The sequence below is a fragment of the Cervus elaphus genome, chromosome 3, assembly GCF_910594005.1.
Source record: "Cervus elaphus chromosome 3, mCerEla1.1, whole genome shotgun sequence".
Lineage (NCBI taxonomy): Eukaryota > Metazoa > Chordata > Mammalia > Artiodactyla > Cervidae > Cervus > Cervus elaphus.
The window spans coordinates 19612491-19637942 of NC_057817.1; the positions used below are offsets into that span (position 1 = coordinate 19612491).

Consider the following 25452-nt stretch of genomic DNA (forward strand, 5'->3'; position numbering starts at 1 on the left):
TTACAACCAACTGCTGAAGAACCATTGACAAAAAAGACTGAAACCTATCAAAAAAGATATTCTACACTCAAAGATGAAAAAGAAAACACAGCAAGATGGTAGGAGGGGGTGCTTTCCCAATATAATCAAGTCCTGTAACCACTGGGTGGGTAATAATTAAATAATTAAACCACAGAGGTATTCCCACAGGAGGGAGCATTCTGAGCCTCACTTGAGGTTCCTGAACCTGGGGGTCTGGCATCAGGAGGAGCCCCCAGAGCCTCCGACTTTGAAGAGCTTGAGAACAGGAGCTCCACAGGACCCCACTCTTGGAGGGCACACAGAAGATTTCAGATGCACTGCAAGCCAGGGTGAGGTAGTAACTCCACAGGAGCCTGGGCCAGGCCTGCCTAAGGGTCTCAGAGGGTCTTCTGGGAAGGTGGGGCTGCAGCTCACTGTAGCGTCAAGGACACCAATGGCAGAGATACTGGGGAATATTCACTGACAGGAGCTCTCCTTGAGGTTGCCATTTTCGCACTGAGACAGGGCCCCACCCAACAGCCAACAGGCTCCAGTGCTGGAACACCTCATGACAACCAACCAACAAGGTGGGAACACCTCGGGAACACCTCCCAAACGGTGGGCGCCCCATCCATCAGTAGGCACGCTGCCTAAAGTTGTCCTGAATGTACAGCCGCCTCTAAACACACACCTTGACACAGCCCTCCCACTGGGAAACCTGCACAAACCTCTTAGACCAGACACATCCAGCAGGAGGCAGACACCAGAAGCAAGAGGAACTACAATCCTTCAGTCTGTGAAACAGAAACTGCAACCACAGAAAGTTAGACAAAGTAAGATGACAGAGAAATATGTTCCAGATGAAGGAACAAGATAAAACCTCGGAAGAACAATTACACAGAGTGGAGATAGGCAATCTACTGAAGAAAGAACTCAGAATAATGATAGTAAAGATGATCCATGATATCAGAAAAAGAATGGGGGCACTGACCAAGAAGATACAAGAAAATATAAAGAGCTAGAAAATATAAACAACAAACAGCTGGACTATAACTGAAATGAAAAATACACTACAAGGAATCAATAGCACAATAAATGAAGCAGAAGAACAAATAAGTGAGCTGAAAGACAGATGGGTGGAAATCACTGTCATGGAACAGAATAAAGAATGAAAAGAAATGAGGACACTCTCAGAACCTCTAAAACAACATTAAATGCACCAGCATTCCCCTTATAGGGGTCCTAGAGGAAGAGAGAAAGGGTCTGAAAATATTTGAAGAGATAATAGGTGAAAATTTAACTAACTTGGGAAAGGAAACAGGCACACAAATTCAGGAAGTGCAGAAAGTCCCATATATTAATAGATAAACCCAAGGAGGAACACGCCAAGACTAATACATGTTAATCAAACTGACAAAAATACAATCGACACTACAGAAATACAAAGAACCATAAGAGACTACTACAAACAACTATATGCCAATAAAATGGACAACCTAGAAGAAATGGACAAATTCTTAGAAAGGTACAATCTTCCAAGACTGAATTAGGAAGAAATAGAAAGTATGAACAGACAAATCACAAGTACTGAAAGTGAAACTGTGGTTTTAAAAAATCCTAACAAAAGTCCAGGACCAGACGGCTTCACAGCTAAAGTCTATCAAATATTTGGAAAACAGGAAACATCTATCCTCCTGAAACTATTCCAAAAAACTGCAAAAGAAGAAACACTCCCACACTTATTCTATGAGGCCACAATCACCCTGATTCCAAAACCAGACAAATTGTTGAAGTGAAAGTCGCTCAGTCATGTCCAACTCTTTGCGACCCCATGGACTATTCAACTCATGGAATTCTCCTGACCAGAATACTGGAGTGGGTAGCTGTTCTCTTCTCCAGGGGACTTTCCCAACCCAGTGATTGAACCCAGGTCTCCCTCACTGCAGGCAGATTCTTTAGCAGCTGAGCCACCAGGGAAGCAAAACCAGACTAAGATACCACAAATAAAGAAAATTACAGGGCAATATCACTGAACACAGATGCAAAAATTCTCAACAAAATGAGAGCAATGCAAATCCAACAATAGGTTTAAAGGATCATATACCATGATCAAGTGAGCTTTATCCTAGGGATGCAAGGACTTTTCCATGTCTGCAAGTCAATCAGTGTGATATACTACATTAACAAATTGAATAAAAACCACATGATCCTCTCAATAGATGTAGAAAAAGCTTTTGACAAAATCCAACACCCATTTATGATTAAAAAAAAAAAAAACAAACTCTCCAGGATGTGGGCCTAGAAGGAACCTACCTCAACATAATAAAGGCCATATATGACAAACCCACAACTGACATCATACTCAATGGTGAAAACCTGAAAGCATTTCCTCTAAAATCAAGAACAAGATGAAGATGTCCACTCTTGCCACTTTTATTCAACATAGTTTTAGAAGATCTAGCCATGCCAATCAGGGAGAAAAAGAAATAGAAGGAATCTAAATTCAAAAAGAAATAAAACAGTCACAGTTTGCAGGTGACATGATACTGTGTGTGAAGTGTTAGTCACTCAGTCATGTCTGACTCTGCGACCCCGTGGGCTGTAGCCCACCAGGCTCCTTTATCCGTGGGATTCTCCAGGCAAGAATACTGGAGTGGGTAGCCATTCCCTTCTCCAGGGGATCTTCTCAATCCAGGGATTGAACCCGGTCTGCTGCATTGCAGGAAGATTCTTTACTGTCTGAACCACCAGGGAAGCCCAACATGATTCTATAAAATCCTAAAGATGCTACCAGAAACCTACTAGAGTTCATCAGTGAATTTGGTAACGTTTCAGGATAAAAACTTAACATACAGATATCTCTTCCCTTTCTATACACTAAAAGGAAAGATCAGAAAGAGAACTTAAGGAAACAATCCCACTTACCATTACTTCAAAAAGAATAAAATACCTAAGAATAAACCTACCTAATGAGGCAAATAGGAAAAGGAGTACGTCAAGGCTGTATACTGTCACCCTGCTTATTTAACTTATATGCAGAGTACATCATGAGAAACGCTGGGCTGGAAGAAGCACAAGCTGGAATCAAGATTGCCGGGAGGAATATCAGTAACCTCAGATATGCAGACGACACCACCCTTATGGCAGAAAGTGAATAGGAACTAAAAAGTCTCTTGATGAAAGTGAAGGAGAGTGAAAACATTGTCTTAAAGCTCAACATTCAGAAAACTAGGATCATGGCATCTGGTCCCATCACTTCATGGGAAATAGATGGGGAAACAGTGTCAGACTTTATTTTTCTGGGCTCCAAAATCACTGCAGATGGTGATTGTAGCCATGAAATTAAAAGACGCTTACTCCTTGGAAGGAAAGTTACGACCAACCTAGATAGCATATTAAAAAGCAGAGACATTACTTTGCCAACAAAGGTCTGTCTAGTCAAGGCTATGGTTTTTCCAGTAGTCATGTATGGATGTGAGAGTTGAACGGTGAAGAAAGCTGAACACTGAAAAATTGATGCTTTTGAACTGTGGTGTTGGAGACGACTCTTGAGAGTCCCTTGGACTGCAAGGAGATCCAACCAGGCCATCCTAAAGGAGATCAGTCCTGGGTGTTCATTGGAAGGACTGATGCTGAAGCTGAAACTCCAATACTTTGGCCACCTCATGGGAAGAGCTGACTCACTGGAAAAGACCCTAATGCTGGGAAGGATTGGGGGCAGAAGAAGAAGGGGATGACAGAGGATGAGATGGCTGGATGGCATCACCGACTCAATGGACATGGGTTTGGGTAAACTCTGGGAGTTGGTGATGGACAGGGAGGCCTGGCGTGCTGCGATTCATGGGGTCGCAAAGAGTCGGACACGACTGAGCATCTGAACTGAACTGAATGAGGCAAAAGACCTGTACCGTACTCCAAAAACTTTAGGATGCTGATAAAAGAAATTGAAGATGACAAAAACAGATGGAAAGATATCTTATGTTCTTGGACTAGAAGAATCAATATTGTTAAAATGGTCATACTACCCAAAGGAATCTATAGATTTAATATAATCCCTAAGAAACTACCAATAGCATTTTTCACAGAACTAGAGCAAAAAAAATTTTTTTAATTTGTATGGAAACACATAAGACTCTGAATAGCCAAAGCAATCTGGGGAAAGAAAAATGGAGCTGGAGGAATCAGGTTCCCTGACTTCATATTCTACTACAAAGCTACAGTAGTCAAGACAGTATGGTACTGGCACAGAAACAGAAATATAGATCAATGGAACAGGATAGATGCCCATAAATAAACTTATAACCTATGGTCAATTAATCTATGACAAAGGATGCAAGAATATACAATGGAGAAAAGACAGTCTCTTCAATAAGTGGTGCTGGGGAAACTAGATAGCTACATGTAAAAGAATGAAATTAGAACATTTCTAACACCATATACTCTCATAAGTCTTTGTGCCATCAGTAGAGCACTTATCACTTCTTGTTCTAGGTTACTGTCTTGAGGGTAGGAGCCATAACTTGGTCATTTTTCTTCCTAAGGTGCCTAGCATAGAGTAAGGGACACAGACTGGGCTCAACATTTGTTAAACTAAATTCAGCTGACTGTCCTGCATCTGATGAGCCATCAACAAAATGTAAATATTGATAATTTGACAGTACTTGGAGAGAAATATAAACTTAAGATAATACCACTCTCTGCTAAAAATTAGTCTTAAATGCCTCCTAAAGGTGCGGTCTCTTCCCAGGTGACACAGTTGGTCAAGAATCCACCTGCCAGTGCAGGAGATACAAGAGATGTGGGTTTGATCCCTGGGTCTGGAAGATCTGCTGGAGAAGGAAACAGCAACCCACTCCAGTATTCTTGCCTGGAAAATTCCATGGACACAGGAGCTTGGTGGGCTACAGTTCATGGGGTCATAAGGAGTCGGACATGAGCACACACACACGTACACACAAAGGCACAATGAGGGAGCAATATAAGCATTTATCACTTACCTGAAAATCACTTCTTGATTTTTATCCCCTAAAAGTATATATCTGATGGTTTCTGGTGAAATAGCATAAGGATTTTCTGACAAGCATGAACACCAAAGGAGGCACTTCACATGTCAAGTGAAACTGAAAGTAGCTCAGTCATGTCCGACTCTTTGTAACCCCATGGGCTATACAGTCCATGGAATTCTCTAGGCCAGAATACTGGAGTGGGTAGCCTTTCCCTTCTCCAGGGGATCTTCCCAACCCAGGGATCGAACCCAAGTCTCCCCCATGGCAGGCAGATTCTTTTCCCCTGTGCCACCTGGGAAGCCCTAAAATAAGTCAGTTTGGGCTTATAATTAACATTTCTAGTTTTGCTTTAATTCTATAAAGTAGAAAATAAAACAAAGTGAGAACAGTCTATCCAAAAGTGGTCTTGACCCCTGCAGTTAAAGTGAGTTTCCCATCATTGAAGGTTCTAAAATAGACTTGGGATGGCCACTTGTCAGGAATATTGTGAGAAACACACAAACATCAGATCAGGAAATTCAAACTGAATGCCCTTTAAAAGTCCTTTCCATTCCTGACATTCTGAGAGTTTTTAAGTCACTACATGCATACTACTCTCTCTCTTATAAAATGCCTGCCTGAAATAGACTAGGATAACAAAAAATATCTTTTGCCTGGACAAAAATAAAAGCAAAGACTCAAAGAAAGAATGGATCATTTATTTTCAATGAGAACATTCAGAATCAAGATTAGAAACTCCAATTATCTTTATATGGTATCTGAAACAATGAAGATATACCATTTATTCAAACAAGATTGTTTTATTTTAGCACTTATGGGTCTGGAAAATTTTAGATGCCAGAGATATAGGAGTATATTAGTTTCCTACCATGACTTAACAAATTACCCACAAGTTTAGTGGCTTAAAACAACACAGATTTACTCTCTTAAAGTTCTGAAGGTCCAGATAGATTTTATGGGGCTAAAGTCAAGGTGTCAGCAGAGTTCCCCACAGAGTTCCTTCTGGTGGTCCTGGGGGGAGTCTATCCTTGCCTTTTCCAGCTCCTTGAGGAGGCTGACATTTGTAGCTCTAGGCTCCATCACTCTGATCTCTACTTCTCTGCTTCCCTTGCTTCCCTCGATGCCCTCTAAGGACCGCTGTGATTGCACCAGCCCATAACCTAGAGTAATCTCCCCATACCAAGATCCTTAACTTGATCATATTTTCAAAGCCCCTTTGCCATGTGCATGCATGCTTGCATGCTCAGTGGCTTCAGCTGTGTCTGACTCTTAGCAACTCCATGGACCATAGGCCGCCAGGTTCCTCTGTCCATGGGGTTCTCCACACAAGAATACTGGAGTGGTTGCCATGCCCTCCTCCAGGGGATCATCCCTACCCAGTGATCGAACTGGAGTCTCTTCTGTCTCTTGAATTGGCAGGCAAGTTCTTTACCATTAGTGCCACCTGGGAAGCACCTTTGCCATGTAAAGAAACATATTCACAGATGCTGGGGATGAGGACATGGACATCTTTTTGGACCATTACTCTGCCTAATACAAGAAGTGAATAAACAAAAGAGATCCTGTTGACATGGGGTTATATTCCAGTAAATATACAGATATGTGATGTAATCTCAGGTAGTAACAAGGGTTATAAAGAAAAATAAAGCTGGGTAAGGTGTTACATTATGATTTAGCTCCACTGATGATGCATTTTTTAATGTGAAGGAAGGTAGAGAATAAATTTTGGGCTTGTTAAGTTTGAGATGCTTAGGTGATTTTCAAAGGGAAAAGTCATGGATATAACTGGAAATACATGAATCTAGATTTCTGTGGAGAGGCTGGGGCTAAACATATAAATTTGGGAATTATCAGAATATATATAAGCTTCCCGGGCGGTGCTAGTCACAAAGAATCTGCCTACAATACAGGAGACCCAGATTTGATCCCTGGGTCAGGAAGATTCCCTGGAGAAAGGAACAGCAACCCACTCCAGTATTCTTGCCTGGGAAATCCCATGGACAGAGGAGACTGGCAGGCTACAGTCAATGGGGTTGCAAAGAGTTGGGCACAACTGAGGTGGCTTAGCACACAGCATAGAACATACATGTATTGACCAGTTTTCACAATGGACACAAATGAACAGCCAGGTGAAGAGGTACCTAAGGCAGGGTACCTGGAAGGGTACCACTTGCAGAAGCTTCTGTTCCCTTGGAGTTGGGGTGTGAGGCATGTAACTCTTTATAGCTATGAGTCTAGGAACCAAACAGAATAACTGCGAAGACTTTATAAGGCAGGAAGAAAGGAGCAGGAAAGATGACTAGCGGCTCATGTGGAAGGAGAGGTACTGGACTAGAAGCCAAGTAAGGAGAAGGGAGTGGTCACCAAGACCAAGTCCTGTAGAAAAACTGATGTGGCTGAATCACTGGAACCTGGACAAGAGTGGAATGGTGCGGCAAAAGCTGAACTGGAGTGAATTCAGAAGAGTGAAAAAAAGGAAAATGAAAACAGGAAGACTGAATGTATGCCTTTCTTTTCAGGAGTTTTGCCAAAAAGGAGAGCAGAGCAATGCGACAGGAGTTGGAAACAGATGAGGGGTCAAATGAAGTTTTCCTTGTGAAAGATGAGAACTACATTACAAAACGTGTGCTGATGAATAAGATCAAACAGAAAGAAAGCGCTGATGTCACAGGACAGAGAGGAGGGAACTACTTAGTAAATGGATTGCTAGGCAGTACTGAGTGCTCCTGGAGTTTTGTATGAATAAATTTAAGGGGAAGTCAGTCAGCATGGCTGGCTAGTCAAGTTCAGTTGCTTGGGTGTACAGAGTTGGCAGCAAAATTTAACCAGGCTGAAGTTTTTGGGGTGACTACAATGGAGAGAGAAAGGGGGCAAGGGCATGGCTAGGATGATGACTATAGAATCTAAGCCCATTAAGAAGAGACGTGCACACAGACACAGAATGTGAGCAATGAAAAGGCAGAGGCTCGGTGGATTGGCGTTCCTCCTGGGGCTGATGAGTTATCAAAACTGCAGGGCTAGAGGAAGTGGTGGCCAGTGAGTGGGAGGCTTTACACTGAGTTTACCATCAACACAAAGGATTCAGACGGTTACTGAGTTCATCTGAGAATCCTGACCAGGAGAGGACGGATGCATTTCAGAAGTGAGTCAGAGTGTTGCTCTGTCTTTGGTTCTTGCCTTGAGATCAAAAGCCATGTTAACCAAGGTGCGCATGGATTAATCAGAGGCAGAACACAGAGCTATGGAGTCACCCGTGCGGGCTTGTCACGGGGCCACGACACAGGCAGGGTTCATTCTCAGTTTCTAGCACTCTCAGGAAGAAAAGGCTGTTCGTCCTGAAAGAGAAAACCACATCCATCTTATATCCGCACAGTGTATTGTACATCCTTGTAAGAACCTACTTATCTGATCCAGTCGGATTGATTTAAAAATATTTCTAGGATAGAATCGGAGAATGTCATGCGAAATTTGTGTCTCCCAGACTAAATTTGCTGAGCTGAGAAAGCCTTCTGTTTATCCCTTGGGAAAAATCATACATCTTTTTTTCTCAGAGAGAGAAAAAAGAAGCTTTGGGGATAACGTTTTACTGAGGGCTTTGATTTCTCTCTTCAAACCAAATTGAAAATTTCATTTTTGTCAGAAGACTTGAAAAACACCCCTGCCTCAATGCAGCTATCAACTAGAATATCTGAATGATTAATTCAGTGCCCTTGGAAATGACAGCCAAGGCCATAAACCTGTCTGTCTTTATTTTAATCTTTACTATCATCTCCAGAGAAGCTTATTAATTTTGAAGCCATGAATAGGTGGGATAGAGCTAGGACAAATAAATCTGTGCAAAAGTATCCTTCCATGTTTCATGATTAGCCAAACATAAGCTATGAATCCCTTAAAGGAATATTTGTCTTCAAATGCCCTGTGCCGAGTCTCCAATTGTGCACTATCAGATAAATCTTAATTAATGATAAAGCACTACCCAGAATTATCTAGGGGAGATGGAGAAAGAGCACTGGTAGTCCATGAACTAGAATTAGTGCTCTCTCTTCTAAGCTAATATAAAACTAAAAATGCTATTCCCAGTATCCTAGATGAATATAAAACCAATAAAACTTTCTGTAAATTCTAAAGAGAAAAAGCGTAGTTATTACATCTCTTGTAAATCCTGCTGTTATACCCGAAAGGCCTACAGACTAAGGGATTCATTTTTATTATCTCTTTCCTGTAGAATCAACAAGAACATTTAATGCAAACTGCTGAAATGACTAGGGTAGAAATCAACCATTATTTATAGCGATACCTCACTCTGTTCAAAAAAGGTGTGTGTGTGTGTGTGTGTGTGTGTGTGTGTGTGTGTGTGTGTGTGCGCGCGCGCACATCTAAATTCTGAGGCAGGTAGTAGCTTATATTGTACAATGATGTACTGCTTTAAAAGATGTTTTACATTTAAGTAAGGATCACATCTTGCAAAAACTGAAGTTTGATTTGGAAGACCACATTTGGTTTAGTTTCACCCACATCATGTCTCAAAAAAAAAACAAAACCCATCTGTTCATCTTTCAGAAAGCTACCCCTTCTCTGAATGCACATCAACCATCCAGTGAAATTAATATAGGCATGAATAAGAGACGCAACCTCACTGCAACACTAACATTTCTGAATGAATCTGGAATCCTCTTTTCATCTCATAATAACTGATGTTTTTAAGTTCCAATTTTGCTCTTAAAATTCAATGAAAATACCAAGTGAAGTTAAGTCAGAAAGAGAAAGACAAATACCATGATATCACTTATATGTGGAATCTGAAATATGACATAAATGAACTTATCTGTGAAACAGACTCACCACAAACATTGAGAAGGTAGGGGAGGAATTGCTCAGGAGTTTGGGATCAGCAGAAACATACTCATATATGGAATGGATAAACAAGCTCCTACTTAATACCACAGGCAACTATATTCAGTGTCCTATGATAAACCATATCAGAAACCAATAGCAAAAGGAATGTATATATATGTATAACTGAATCACTATGATGTATAGCACAAATTAACATAACATTGTAAATCAATTGTAATAAACTTGCTAAAAAATTCAGTGAAAAGGTATAGGAATAATAAAGCAACCCTCTCCCCCACCTAAGAAATAAAGTATACTCTACCTCTCCCTCTTAAAGGATGCCACCATCTTGAGTATGGTGTCTGTCACCCCAAGCTATGTGCCTTTACTTTGATCACACAAGCTGACATCCCTAAATAGCAGTATTGCTTTTGCATATACTCAAGCTTCACATAAAATAGTATTATATTAGGTCTCTTTAGTAGTTGCTGTTCACCGTGGGATTTGCTACAGATAAGTCTGCTTCACTTATTTTCACTGCCGAATAGCATTCCACTGATGGATTATACCGTAGTTTATGTATCCTTTGTACTGGTAACTAGCACTGAATTCCATAGTAAGCACTCTTACATATGTGTCCGGTACACAGGAAGGTGAGTTTCTCTACAGTCATAGTTTTACCAGATATTCTCCCAAATGGTGGGATCAACCTACTCTTTCCTGAGCAGAAGAAAATCTCCCCTTTTTCTGTAAAGTCAAAAGTATTTGATAGACATTTTAAATTTTAACAAAGTAATGGACAGGAAATGATTTCTCAAGGTTTTAATTTTATTGTGCATTTCTTCGATTATTGGTGACTTGAGCATATTTTACGTGTATAGAGATCATTCTTCTGCAAATTGCCTATTTAAGTCTTCTGTCCACTTTTTAGTTGGCCTACTTCTCTTTTTTCTAATTAATATTTAAGAGTGCCTCATGTAGAGAAGTCCAAATCAGAACTACAGTGAGGTACTACTTCACGCTGATCAGAATGGCCATCATTAAAAAAAAAAAAAAATAGAATTACCATGTGACATAGCAATCCCACTCCTGGGCATATATCCAGACAAAACTGCTATAATTCAAAAAGATACGTGCACATTTATGTTCACAGCAGCAGGATTCACAACAGCTAAGACACAGAAACAACCTAAATGTCCTTTCACAGATGAATGGATAAAGAAGATGTGGTACCTGTACACAATACTATTCAGTTATAAAAGAGAATGAAACAATGCCATTGGCAGCAATATGGATGTGATGAAAGAATATCATACTAAGTAAGTCAGAAAGAGAAAGACAAATACCATGATATCACTTACATGTGGAATCTGAAATATGACACAAACGAACCTACCTATGAAACAGAAACAGAATTAGGGACAGAGAGAATGGACTTTATAACTGAATCACTTTGCTATACAGCAGTAATTAACACAGCATTTTAATTCAACTATACTTTGATAAACAAAAAAGTGCTCCTGGTATATTATGGATGTAATTACTTTGTTTATATGTGTAATACATCCTGTACTCTGTGGATTGGGTTCACTTTTATTTTATGGGATATTTTTTTTACAGATGTTTTTGTTTTAAACATAGTCAAATTTATTAAACTTTTTCTTTTATGATTTGTACATTTTATATTTTGCTTAAGTAATCCTTGCCTACCCAAAATACAAATATATTCCTGTTTTCTTTTAGAAGTTTTGAGGTATGGTTTTTCCTCACTTAAGGCTTTAACCCATCTGCTATTAATTTTGTTTGTGGTTAAAAGTAAGAACATAATTTTATTTTTTTCCAAATAGCTAGCTGTCCCAGCAACATTTATTGAACAGTCAATTTAGTGTCTACCTCATCTTCATGGGTCCAGAGAGTCAGGCCTTTCATATACCAACCATCCACATTTGTGTGGTTCTGTCTATACGTTCTCCACTGTGCACTCTGTCTCACCCTGTAACAATACCGTGTGTGTGTGTGTGTGTGTGTGTGTGTGTGTGTGTGAGTCGCTCAGTTGTGTCCGACTTTGCAACCCTGTGGACTGGAGCCCATTAGGTTCCACCGTGTGTGTGTGTGTGTGTGTGTGTCGCTCAGTTGTGTCCGACTTTGCAACCCTGTGGACTGGAGCCCATTAGGTTCCACCGTGTGTGTGTGTGTGTGTGTGTGTGTGTCACTCAGTTGTGTCCGACTTTGCAACCCTGTGGACTGGAGCCCATTAGGTTCCTCAGTCCAAAAATTTCTCCAGACAAGAATACTGGAATGGGTAGCCATTCCCTTCTACAAGTGAATCTTCCTGACCCAGGGATCAAATCTGGGTCTCTTGTATCACAGGCAGATTCTTGACCACCTGAGCCACCAGGGAAGCTCATTCTTAGAGCTTAATGAGTCCGCAAGCTTCAAAGAGCTTCAAAATTGCCCTGGGTATTTTTGGCCCTTTGCTCTTCCATATAGGCCATGAAATCAACTTTCTAGGTTTCATTAAAAATCTTACTGGGATGTTTATTGGAATTACCTTGAATTTGTAGATTTATTTGGGGAAATCTAACATCTTTATGACCTTGAGCCTCCCTATCTACAAATAAAATATTCCAAAACACATGGCACACCTTTAATAAATTCATGTTATCCTCTTGTGGAGGCCACTCTAGTATTTTCTGTATCTTTTCAATTTCAGTATATGTGCTGCAAAAGCAAATACACCACCACCACTTTAGTATCATGGTAATGTACACAGAGGACCAACCAAACCAACAAGCCAAATGTACTCCTCAAATAACTATCCTCATTGTTTTTATGAAATGTAAAATTACCACAGAATCAAAAGGATTATTTAGAATAAATTTCTGAAAAATTATTTCCTGGGCTTACTGACTCCCTGAAATAAATAATGCCATCCCTTGACATTTTTTACAAGCTTTTCTACTATTCCTTAAAACTCTTCAAGTGCCAAGTTCAGGAGAAGTAAGCTGTGTGTGAAAAGTCATGTTTTAATTGTACACATAAAATAACTCATGTTTCATGCTTTGCTCACTTGAATAAGACTAGCTTCCTCACTGTGTTTTAATACTATAAAGAAGCAATTTTAAGGCAGGAATTCATCCAATCATTTAACAAAGCTACATTCAGAAAACTGGCAAGCTTTATAGAACATCTTTTAGAGGGCAAATATTATATTTATTTATGGTTCTGCTCACCAGCTAGCATAATGTGAACATTATGAACAGTATGATTAATGACAACTGTGATTATAACAGGAATGTATATTCACAGCTGGGTACTGAGAACCACTGTTTTATTTATTATTCATTATATCATTCAAAAAACAGAAAGTGAAAGCTTTCTATGTGATCTTGGTATACACAGTGCACTTTATATTAGTTGATTTTAATTTGCATTTGCAAAATAAGGAAGTCATTCCTCATCTTCCCCAAATAGATGCAATTTGTCCATGTTTTAAATCTCTATAAAAATTCAAATTTTGTTTCTTCAAGGCAGTTGTCATTTTTCCTTCCATTTCTGCTGTTTGTAATACTGTGTAATTACCCATGCTGACATATAATATGGCACTATATGAATGAGGCATCAAGTCACACAGACTCGGGTTTAGTCTTGTCTGTGTGCTAACTGTGTGACCTTGGACAAATTCCTTGGCCTCTTCAAGCCTTAGTTTCCTCATCTGTAAAATGAAGAAATTTTATTGGGATGTATTATAAGGTGGCTGTGAGAATACTGGTAAAGAGTTTAATCTATAGTCTGTAATCAATGACCTATCATTATCAATATTATCATATTGTGTCCTCCCCTGATTCCACCAAAATCTAAATTGCACCTTTCTAGAAGACAGAAGTCATACCTCGTTTTCTTTTAGATACTTGACAATATGGTGAGTACTGCCTGTATAAGGCATGCATAAAATAATTAATAAAATCTGTTGAATTAAACATAATTTTCTATCCATTATATTCAAAGTCTAAAAAATTCTCCTATGTCTGGTTTCTCTAATTAATAGGCTATTTAAGGGCTGGTGGCAGTTGAATAAACAAATGTGTGCGTGCTCAGTCATTCAGTCATGTCCAATTCTTTGTGACCCCATGGACTGTAGCCCACCAGGCTTTTCTGTCCATGGACTTTCCAGGCAAGAATATTGGAGCGGGTTGACACTTCCTACTCCAGGGGATCCTCCTGACCCAGGGATCTAACCTATGTCTCTGGCATTTAGGACAGAGAGCTTATAAGTAGAAAATCAATAACAAACACTTCATTATAAATAACTGAAGATGCCATGTTTTACTGTTTGATAAACATACTATATTTTTCTTTCCTACATTTTTATATGTTTATAGTGTAGAAAGGTATGGGTGTTTTGCTTCTAATTTTGCTGGTGGAAGAAACTCAGAAACCAAAGGATAACAACCATGACTTGATAACTAAGAAGGACCTACTGTACAGTACAGAGAACTATACTCAGTATTTTTAAATAACCTATAAGGGAAAAGAAACTGAAAAAAAAATGTAAATATATCACTTTGCTCTACACCAGAAACTAACACAGTATCATAAATAAACTATACCTCAATTTAAAACATTAATTTTGAAAATGACTGTATTTTAAAAAAATTACCACGGGGAACATGGTCCAGGAGAATTCATGTTCAAATATATCATAAAGTTCAAAAATATTTTTCACGCCATCATGAGTCAAAGAGAATATGAACTAGATTCAGTAACTTTATAAAAAGAGTGGTTAAGAATCATGAAAATTTATTTGCATTAAACACATACCCAGAGGAGTAAGCAGGAAGTTCTTAAAGAGGAAGCCACGACACCACTAGAGCACACTGCTACTTATAGCCATTAAGTGCAACCCACTTTATCTGCTTTATGTTTCTGTTACAGTATTTACCAAATAATCAGCATTATTCAGACAGTTGTCTAATGATTCCTTCGGATGAATGAGGTGAGATTACTGCCAATCATCTATCAAAATCGTTAACGTATCTGGTACGGAGACCCAGTTTGGGGATCATCCCGTGGGACCTTACATCTTACTCAGTTAAAGATTCTTAGATCTGTACTTCTGCCTGGATGCTCCACACCCAAGCCCTGGCTCTCACTGCCATTATCTACCTAGGAGCTTTACACTTGGGAAGTGCTCTATACTCCTCCCTCTCCTCCTCATCTAATCAGTAAACAGAATTTTAACTCTTTCTCTTCAGGATCTCATGGCTCGGTCTTCTCTTCTTTATTCCCCTCCATGTTACTGCTGGAGATCAAACGCCTCCCACCCTGTATCTGGATCACCATTGCACTTGCCTCCTAATGTTCATGCCTCCAGTCTCACTTCCCTCTAACCTCTCCTTTATCATGTCTCTAGAGTAACTATACTAAAACCCAAATTTGCTCTTGCCACTCTCCTGCTTAAAATCTTTCAGTGGTCTGCCAAAAATTATTAGGGTGAATCCAAATACCTTCAAATGGCATTCAAGATCATTCATGATCCACCCTCATCTTTTCTCTCCTGACTCATCTCTTGCTATTCCTCAGCCCCAAGAGTCGGCTACTGTTCCCTGCAGCCAACCAGGAATGTTCATGGTTCCCTGAATTCGCCATCCCCTCTCAAGCCTTCTCACCCTTCTCACTGAACTGTGTGTTTTCCACAACGGCAGGCAAATCCTTAAAGAATCAGCTCAAATTTCAACCCCTTCTGGGAAGTTATCTCTGATTTTCTGTCCCCCACCCTCATTTTCTGGGCTTCTCTGGTATATCAATGGTAAAGAATCCACCTGCCAATGCAGGAGACATGGGTTCGATCCCTGGGTCAGGAAGACCCCCAGAGAAGGAAATGGCAACCCATTCCAGTATTCTTGCCTGGGAAGTCACATGGACAGAGACTGGTGGGCTACAGTCCATGGGTCCTCATAAAGTCAGGCACAACTGAGCACACACACTCTAATTTTCTAGCACTTACACACATGCACACACACAAACTTCTTATTTAACCACTCTATTGATGTACTCCCATAGCAATTTAGGTATTTATCACTATTATTGGACTGTCTTTCATCTGTGTATTCTCATTGCTTGGTATATAATAGATGCACAGCACATATAATGAATAAAAGATTAATATATTCTAGTTGTCTCTTTCTGAATGTTTTTTGAACACTCAGAAAACTAAGATCATGTTATCTGGTTCCATCACTTCATGGGAAATAGATGGAGAAACAATGGAAACAGTGACAGACTTTATTTTTTTGGGCTCCAAAATCACTGCAGATGGTGACTGCAGCCATGAAATTAAAAGACGCTTGCTCCTTGGAAGAAAAGTTATGACCAACCTAAACAGCTTATTAAAAAGCAGAGACATTACTTTGCCAACAAAGGTCCATCTAGTCAAAGGTATAGTTTTTCCAGTAGTCACGTATGAATGTGAGAGTTGAACTATAAAGAAAGCTGAGTGCCAAAGAATTGATGGTTTTGAACTGTGGTGTTGGAGAAGACTCTTGAGAGTCCCTTGGACAGCAAGGAGATCCAACTAGTCCATGCTAAAGGAAATCAGTCCTGAATATCCATTGGAAGGACTGATGCTGAAGCTGAAACTCCAGTACTTTGACCACCTGATGTGAAGTACTTACTCATTGGAAAAGACCCTGATGCTGGGAAGGACTGAAGGTGGGAGGAGAAGGGGATGACAGAGGATGAGAGGGTTGGATGGCATCACTGACTCAATAGACATGAGTTTGAGTAAGCTTTGGGAGTTGGTGATGGACAGGGAAGCCTATCCACGACTGAGCAACTGAACTGAACTGTAGTGAGCTGTTTCTTTGCTCACCCTGCCCCCTCTACTCATTGTTCAACCCACTTCATACTGGCTTGCACCTGTATTAGTCCACTGAAAACGTTTTCCAAAAGGTGACCAAAGACTTTTGTTAAATTCATCATTTAAAAAATTCTTCTCTTAGTTTTCAGCAATGTTGACACTCCCATCTTCTTGGAAACACTCCTCTCTTGGTTGCCTGGACACCACATTCTCCTACCCATCCCTTCGCTCCAGCCATCTTTTCAGTCCCCAGAGCATACCAAGGTCCCCAAAAGTCTCTGCATGTACAATACCCTCAGCCTAGAACACGCCTGCAGTCCTTAATGTCCTCACATCAACTCTTACTGAAGCTTTAGACCAGCACTTCTCAAATTTCAATGTACACATAAGTAACCTGGGGATTGTAACACGCAGAGTCTGACTCAATAGGCCTGGGATGGAACCCAAGACTCTGCATAGATCTAAGATGCTCCCAGGTGATGATCAAATAAACCATGGACCACATTTTGAATAGCAAGGCTTTATATCTCAGCTCCAACAACTTTTTCAGGGAAACTTTCTCTGATCCTACCTCACTTACACTCCTGACTCAATCAAATGCACAATTCCTACTTTTGCTGTATCATGTAACTTTCCATGATAGCTTTGGCTCATCATCATAACCTACATCCATCCTCCTCCCCCTCCACCCCCTATTCCTATTTAGTTCCTGGCATATTCATTTTTTGAAAAATGAATGAACAATGTCTGTTGAGCCAGCCCCTGACTTAGGCTGAGTCATTCCCTTCAGGATGCTACACACCACAAGGTTCACCAGACTGAGCTCAGCTCCTACAGAAATACAGCTCATCTGTGGTTAGTAGCCTGTAAGATTTTCTATTCCTGCCAAGATTCACTCATCTAGGGGCTGCAGAGCCATGGCAGAAGAGTAATTCCATATGTACTGGTTTTTCTACTCTGACAAGCTGGTTGGCCATGTCCTCCATATACACAGTCTATTAGTGCTCCAGATTTTCTTGTGCTAGGTATATAAGAAGCAGAGGAAAAAAAGTAAATCCTGGTTAATGTGGTCAGATCCAAATCTCCCTCCTCTCTCTTTTGCACTGACAAAAACTTTCAGTACCTTCTGAATTTTTTCCATTCAAAATTCATTGTTAGATTCTCAAAAAATTCATTTTTTTTTACATTTAGGAAAATAATTTTGATTAAAAATACTGTAGAAAAAAATTATATAGGTTAATAGCTGGATACAACAGCTAGAACATTTACATGAAATAAGTTTTGAGGTGGAATATAATGGAGGAGTTTAATTGCATAAAGCATGGCAACCAGAAGCATTGCCACTGTTGCCGAGAGAACTGCCTGGAAAAAGTGCCAAAGCAAAACTAAAAATAAACAAATAAAACACAGTTTGAGATAAATCCCAGGAATGTCATTTCTCTCAGCTAATAAGTACATAAAAATAGTTACTGCACATAGTAACAGAAATAATAAGACCTTAATGCTTGATTAAAATATTAATCATGTAATACCTTAGGAAAGACTGTTGCTCTTTAAATAAAATGCTTCAGGTATACTTCAGGGAAGAGATAATTTATCTTTAAACAGAATTTTTTTTCCAATTCTGTTTGATGAACCTATCAGTATACTCAATTTTTAAAATGGTGATTTTTTAAAAACATATTATTTGCTTAAAATGTTTCATGTCATTTAATTGTATGTCAGACAGAGGCTGTTTCCCCTGAGTTGGGAGGAAGAAGGTGTGACTCTCTGATAGATGAGTGGCCAAAATGTAAAACAGCTATAGCCTTATGGCATTTATAAATCACATAATATATATAAACTATTTCTTGAAAAAGAAAAAATGAAGTTTTTAAATAGTTTTTAACAGCTTGAATTTTTTTCAGTAATTTTATTGTGTACTGAATTTTATAGAGAGTACACAGAATTTTCTAAAAGTACAAATCTGGAAGACTGAATTTCTTAGTCAAATTCTTCAAAAGTTTCAACTGATTTTCCAAAGCACACAGCGGTCTTCACTTTATCTTAAAAGAATGCTTAAAATGAGCAATTGTTTTTCATCCTGAAATTTCATTAAACGATTATTATCCCTAAAATGTATTTTTCTGAGTTTAGAATAACATTTACTCTGGTACTTTGTCTAATGCTAGATGTCATTTAACATGAATTTATTTCACATAATATCAACCTTAAAGAATGGGCAAAATAGGGCACAGATTCATTGTACTGAACCTGTAGCGTCAAACAGGAAATTTCCAAGTGACTTCTGAGATGTCTTTTAACATTTCACCTGTGGGGACAAGGGGTAACACTAACAGGACATAATTACTCCCCAAGACGAGATGGGAACTGAGTCTAAGGAGCCGTGAGCTTTGGGACTGGATCCCTAATCTGAGCAATAATAGCGGCAAGAGAGAGAGGAAGGTTGGAGGAGACAGTCTGGGTTCTACAAATAGGTGCACAGCTGGACAAGTGCCTCGAATCACTGGAAAGAAACCCCAAATATTACAGGCTTGAGCAAGCTTTTGAGCCTTGTTCATAAGATTTCCAGACCAATGAACAGAGTATTTACCAAGAAAACATAGCTCAGTTAAAAAAAAAAAAAGTCAATGGAAAATGATATTCACTTTATAAAATTCACACTGTAACCAAATCTGATGGACACTGACATTATCACCTATTCCACACAGGAAATTATATCCGTATGCACCAGAAAGAATACCAGTAACACCAAAGAAACCTTACGCACACACAATTCTTGCCACAAAGAATACTCTGCCTTAAAAAAAGATTAAAAAAAAATTAAAAAATTAAAATAAGTTACAGGGTGAGGTTGAGGACCTCAGACGGTCCCTGAAGTAAGAGAAAAGTAATTACAAAGTCCTGCCAAGGAGGGAAAGCCCAAACTCAATTTTTGTCAACTGTCATAATGATGTTCTATACAGTAATTTTTTCCATCATTCCAGAATCAAATCCAGTCATTCACACTCATTTACTGTTGTTAAACATGGTATGAATATATAATATTCTATCACTTGACATAGTATATTTTATTTAACTCTCTTAAAGGATATTTGTTTGATTTGTGTCCATTTATTGTTGCTGTTGTTTTAAGTAACGCTGAAATAAATACCCTTTAAGTTTTTTTCTGTACATCTTATTTATTTAGGATCTTTAGTATGATCATTCAGAACCCAGCAGGAAAACAGAAACCACAACAGTTATTTTAATAGAGAGAATTTAATATAGGGAACCCAGTTAGACAGGTTTGGAAGTCTGCAAAGGCTAAAAGGAAGCACAGAAGTGAGAAGAAATAGTAAATGCATGAAGCAAGCCCCACTTGGGGCTGAAGGAACAAAGGAAAGAAGCTGGTTTGTTAGAAAGTTAGACACTCAGAGGCCCCTTGCTGAGCTGAGATGGTTTGTTCATAGGAGGGAAGAGGAATGTTCATTAAAAAGACATTCTGAGAGGAAGAGGAAATGCCTGGCATTCCTTCTGCATCTCTCCTTCAACTTAAAACAAACAAGTAACTCTTATGTGCTTCAGTAAAACAATCCAAACAAATACACGAAAAGTTAATAGAATTTTGCCACCATAAATGCTGAAACCCACCAAAATTTTGTAGTGATCTATCTGGAAAGCAGTTTAAAAAGTACATATGATATTAAAGTTGGGCTTTATAGTGACCATCATTGTTTCAACCAAAGGAAAAAGAAAATACTGTAGGAATTAGGAGAAAAAAAAAAAAGGAAGTCAAATTATACCAGAACATTCCTCAGTTGTAAAAGTCATTTCAAGTCCATCGTAATGTTTAAATCATAGGGGCTGATGGGTTGGTTGGTTTGAAGCAGCTTTCTATATGCTCGAGGATGGATGACGGTGCACACAGAATGGTATCTTCTATGATGCCTGACTGTCTCAGAAAGGAAAAGCAAGGGGAACGAAAGACACAGACAGAACTAGGCAAGAAGCAGTGAGCTTCAGTTGCCAGTTCCCTCGGGTTACGACGATTTCAGTCTCTCTTAGGACCTAATATATTAATAGTTTACATCACCTGACGTCATAAAGCACAAAGAACTGACAGAAAAATTGATTTCAGCGGACCTGTGGACTACCTCCACCAAATAATTAGCTGTCAGGTGGCTAAATAAAGGAGCAGAGGCAGCTAGCTTCACCGTATAAGCAGCACCGAATAACTCAAAACCAGACGGGTGTCCTATGTGGGACAGCTGCGGGTGAGGCTTACTGTTTTCCACAAGGCTCTAACAGAGCCGCGAGTGGCGTTTAGCTCCAGAGCAAACCCTCCTCCGGGTCAGCAGGAAGCTGGTTCAGGGCCGACCGTCCGGGAGACAGGCCCCTGGCAGTCATGTCCTGTGTGAAAAGCTCACTGCTGTTCTGCATTCCTCAGGGCGCGTTTCTGCTCCTCTCAGAGGATGTTGCTCTTCCACAGGAAGAGGAAGGAACCAGTTGTTACTGGATGTGTGGGCTGAGGCTGTCGGGCATTTTCAGCATGCCTCAGTCTCAGCTGTGGGAACTGGGGGTGCGGCTTAGATTCCCAGGCCTGGGACAGCCCGGGGGAGTTGCAGCAGTTCAGAAACCCAGGGGCTCAGGAAGTTGGGAGGCAGAAACGATACCTGGAATTTTAACACCTCCAGTTCCCAGCAATGTGCTCATTTTCTAAAGGAAATTCAAAAAGGTATTTACTCCGTTGGGCTCCCAGAGAGCATGTTTTATAAAATCCTTCTGTAAATTCTCGGTCTCTCCATTTCATATAGAAAGGTTTAAGTCCTAAACCACTTTTGTCAACAGGCTATAAAGACCAGTTTTATTGCACAAATTTTTAACCAGGACTAAGCCTAAAATTTTAATTAGTATAAAATTTTTGGTAAAAGGAAGCACTCACAATGTAAGCTTTCTTCCTCTGTGACCTTGAAACTTGAAGGGAGTGAAGCTCAAATTAGTAAATCCTTAATGACAGCTGAGTCAAACACTTAGGGACTTTGATTATTATGATTTTTATAAAAAAGTATATTTTCTTTGGAGGAAAAAAAGAAAGCCTCTGACCAACACTATTAATCTCCCTTTACAGTGGTACTTAGTAAATCAGGTTTTTGAAAAAGCCACGTTCCTTTAACAGACTAAAAAGTTTTAGTTGGTTGCTTTTTTCCATAATCCCAAAACGCATTTTTTTTTTAAAGGTCAGTTATCACATTTACAACTGTTGGTAGTTCTTATAACATATGGGTCATGATGTACCCAAGCAAGGATGCAACTAACTTGAAAATAGTCTCAATCTCTCTAATGTTTTCTCTAAAATAATTTGTATCTGAAAAAAAAAAAAATGTGTTTTCTATTCTAAAGGGTAAGAGATTTATGGAACTGTATTTTTTCTTATTCTGTTAGTTATCATGTGTGACTTTTTTTTAAAAAATGCTCTGACAATTTAATTACTTTATTTCTTTTAGTTTCAAAGAGTGAGGTTTTAAAATTATTTCTCAAACTCTGATAAGAATTCAACTTTTACTCCTAATATCTAACAGTTACACAACTTTTTGAGACACTGAATTAAAAAAAAAAGTATTACTGTATCTCACTTGACATATTCACTATCATTTGAAATTAAGACTAAATGTCTTAATAACATGAGGATAACTGTGGAAAGAACCTCTGTGTCAAGTCCAGAGCTGGGTTTTACAAATGCCTATGCTTATTTTCTTTCAAACACTTAAGAGTGGGGAAAGGAGAAAAATATTGAGGGCCACTGAACCCATGCCTAAAGAGCCCATATATAAATGCCTTTTCCTAAAGCTTAGTAAGCAACAACAAAAATACAAACATATCTAGTTTTGGAAACCATATGCACTAAACTAACAAGTCAAATGCTACCTTATAAACTATTGCAAAGTTTAAACACTTAAAAAAGAACTTCACCTACCCCCAACTTTAGATGCTGTTTATATGATAATCCAGGAATGTTATCATACAGAAAAGTAGTGTAAGCAGAAGCTTTGTGCAACGTGATTTTTACTGGTCTTCCTGGAAAGGTAAATGGGGTATCTGGGGACAAACCATTGCATATTGCCAAGTTACACTTTCCAAATTACAAATTTTAGTTTTGAGACTTTTAGGTTTGAATACACTATTCTTTCAAATAAGTCTTTCCAAATCTTTGCTTACATAAGCAGTTAGGAACTGGAATAACTCTGTAACTAGTTATGCAATGTTGTCTAGTAACCAGGATGAACTGTTGCCACAACATCCATGGAGATATCCTCTCTGCATTGGCAAGTTTACTCTTTGTCTGTCTTTTTATTTTATCAATACATCAGTATTTTCAGATAGCACGTATCATATGACAACCTCCATGAAACTGGATTAACTTTAACCTTTCTCTTCCTAAAAATCGACTGATGTGACCATCTTTCCAGAAGGGGAAATCAATGAACTTTGCTAAAAAATGCAAATCTAAAGGACATCTTGGAAGGAAGAGAATGTTTCACCATTGTCCTTCTCCAAGTCAAAGAAACAGTACAGTATTTCTTGCTTTGATTCAGCTGACCACTTTCTTGATCCCAGAAAAGAATATAGGAAAATCAAAGGTCTTTTTTCTCTCAGCAACTCCTCTAGTAAAATGATGCTGAACTGGGAGATAATCTCGGCCACCCGGAGATTACCCAGGGCTGCACCTTACTATCCCCGGGGACAGGAGATAGGGAATCTCACAGCTGACATCCAATCTGTCAGGAAATCCTCTTGGCTCTGCCTTCAGAATATCAATACATTCAGAATCAGATCACTTAAAACCCTCTCCTCTGCACCCTGGATCAAGCGACTACTGCCTCCTGCCTGATGATTTCATTAGCTTCCAAACTGGTCTCTTTGCTCTCCTCCACCGCCTTTTCCCAATACTTTGGCCACTTGATGTGAAGAGGCGACTCACTGAAAAAGACCCTAATGCTGGGAAAGACTGAGGGCAAGAGGAGAAGGGGGCGACAGAGGATGAGGTGGTTGGATGGCATCACCGACTCAATGGACATGAGTTTAAGCAAACTCCAGGAGACAGGGAAGGACAGGGAAGCCTGGCATGCTGCAGTCCATGGGCTTGCAAAGAGTCAGACCCGACTGAGCAACTAAACACCACCACCACCACCTTCGCCAGCTGTTTCTCCACATAGTGGCCAGAGTGAACCTATTACAACACTTGTCAGATGGTGCCTCTTCCTCTGAAGGAACCCCACCCCCCGGGCAGTGGATCCTCCTTACTCCCAGTCTGGCTTTCTATCACTGCTCCCACTGGCCTGGAGGGCCTCCCCACGTACTCACCTGATTTGTTCACTGCATTCCTTCAGTTCCTTCCACAAACATCACCTTTCACGCGACTCCTGTCCTGACCACTCTCTCTAAACGCACCCCTCCTCCTCCCCGAGTTCAGTGCTATCTACACCTCTGCACTGTTTCTGTCTGCTATACTCTACGGTCTATTTTTTAAATCTGTGAATTGCTTGTCTCCCCTTCTAGAATATAATGCAGGCTTCCTGGGTACAGGCACCTTGTTACTCACGAAGTATGGATTGAGAGCTAACACTGTGTGCGGGCAGCTATGCTCTTGGCATTCTGCCACATCTGCTAGCCCATGAGGCAGGCGATGTCAGAGACTCCAGATGAGACGGATGCACCTGCCTTACTTCGGTACGTATCACATTTTCAGTCACTTCTGAGGCATCTACTTATACCTTGCTTTCCCCACCTGGAATGTCCCTATCAAAATTCTACCCATCTCCAGTCAGGTCAAGACCTGGTCAAAGGTTTTTTTTTTTTTCTTTAAGAGATGTCTTCTTACTTCCTCTAGCCCATTCATGACCTTTTACCAAATCCTTCTGTTAATAATCTTTCATTTGACAATCATATACCCCGGCATCTGGACTTCCCAGGTGGCACTAGTGGTAAAGAACCTGCCTGACGATATAGGAGATGTAAGAGATGCGGGTTCAGTCCCTGGGTCGGGAAGATCCTCTGGAGGAGGGCATGGCAAGCCAATCCAGTATTCTTGCCCAAAGAATACCAAGGACAGAGGAGCCTAGTAGGCTACAGTCCATAGGTCACAAAGAGTTGGACACAACTAAAGCAACTTAGCACGCACTCTTGGCAGCCAGTATTTTGAAACTGACATTTATACTGTGTTTTCTCTCTACCTAGGTTATAAGTTTCCTGAGGTCAGGCAGACACCCTGACATCCTGTCTTCAGGATGTCATGTGATGCCTCCATGCAGTGTGGCTTTAAATATTTTGACTGATGGAGCAAAAAAAGAGACTGTAGACTTTGATTTTCTCCTGTACTGCAATTGTCGACTCTCAGTTATTTAAGTAAATTTAATCTGGAAACTGTCCCTAATTCTAAAGAAAGGCATATATATTACGTTCATACTCTATGTAGTTCCCAGAGTGAAAACGAGAAACGCGGTTCTCTGAGAAGGTCCATTGTTTTGATGGTCAATCAATTGAACATGAGCAAGATTGACAGTTCCATTGTAGTCATTTGTTGGAAAAGTAATAATAAAATACATCAAAACCTAGGAATATAGTTTATCTAAAAATAACAATTTTAGTAATCTTAGTATTTTAAGTAAATTTTGCTTAGTCAGTATTTTTGAGAAATGCCACTTTATATAGACAATTGCTCTTTGAAAGAAAAGCTATGACAAACCTAAACAGCATATTAAAAAGCAGAGA

The 25452-nt window shown here is 39.6% G+C and overlaps 1 protein-coding gene and 1 non-coding gene across 4 annotated transcripts in view; both read right to left on the minus strand.

Annotated features, from left to right (window-relative positions):
• The window catches only part of POC1B (POC1 centriolar protein B), a 100606-nt gene that overhangs the window by 5497 nt on the left and 69657 nt on the right, over window positions 1-25452 (minus strand). Inside the window, exon 11 of one of the 3 annotated variants that reach the window (XM_043880908.1) lies at window positions 5273-8341. The exons of the other annotated variants lie outside the window; for them this stretch is intronic. Within the exon in view, the coding sequence (XP_043736843.1) occupies window positions 8303-8341 (39 nt within the window). The 3' untranslated portion in view covers window positions 5273-8302. Of the gene's footprint in view, window positions 1-5272; window positions 8342-25452 lie in introns of those variants that run through there. 3 annotated transcript variants of the gene reach the window in all.
• On the minus strand, window positions 12473-12575 carry LOC122686229. Its single transcript, XR_006338664.1, has one exon. It is a non-coding gene; the product is annotated as a U6 spliceosomal RNA (small nuclear RNA).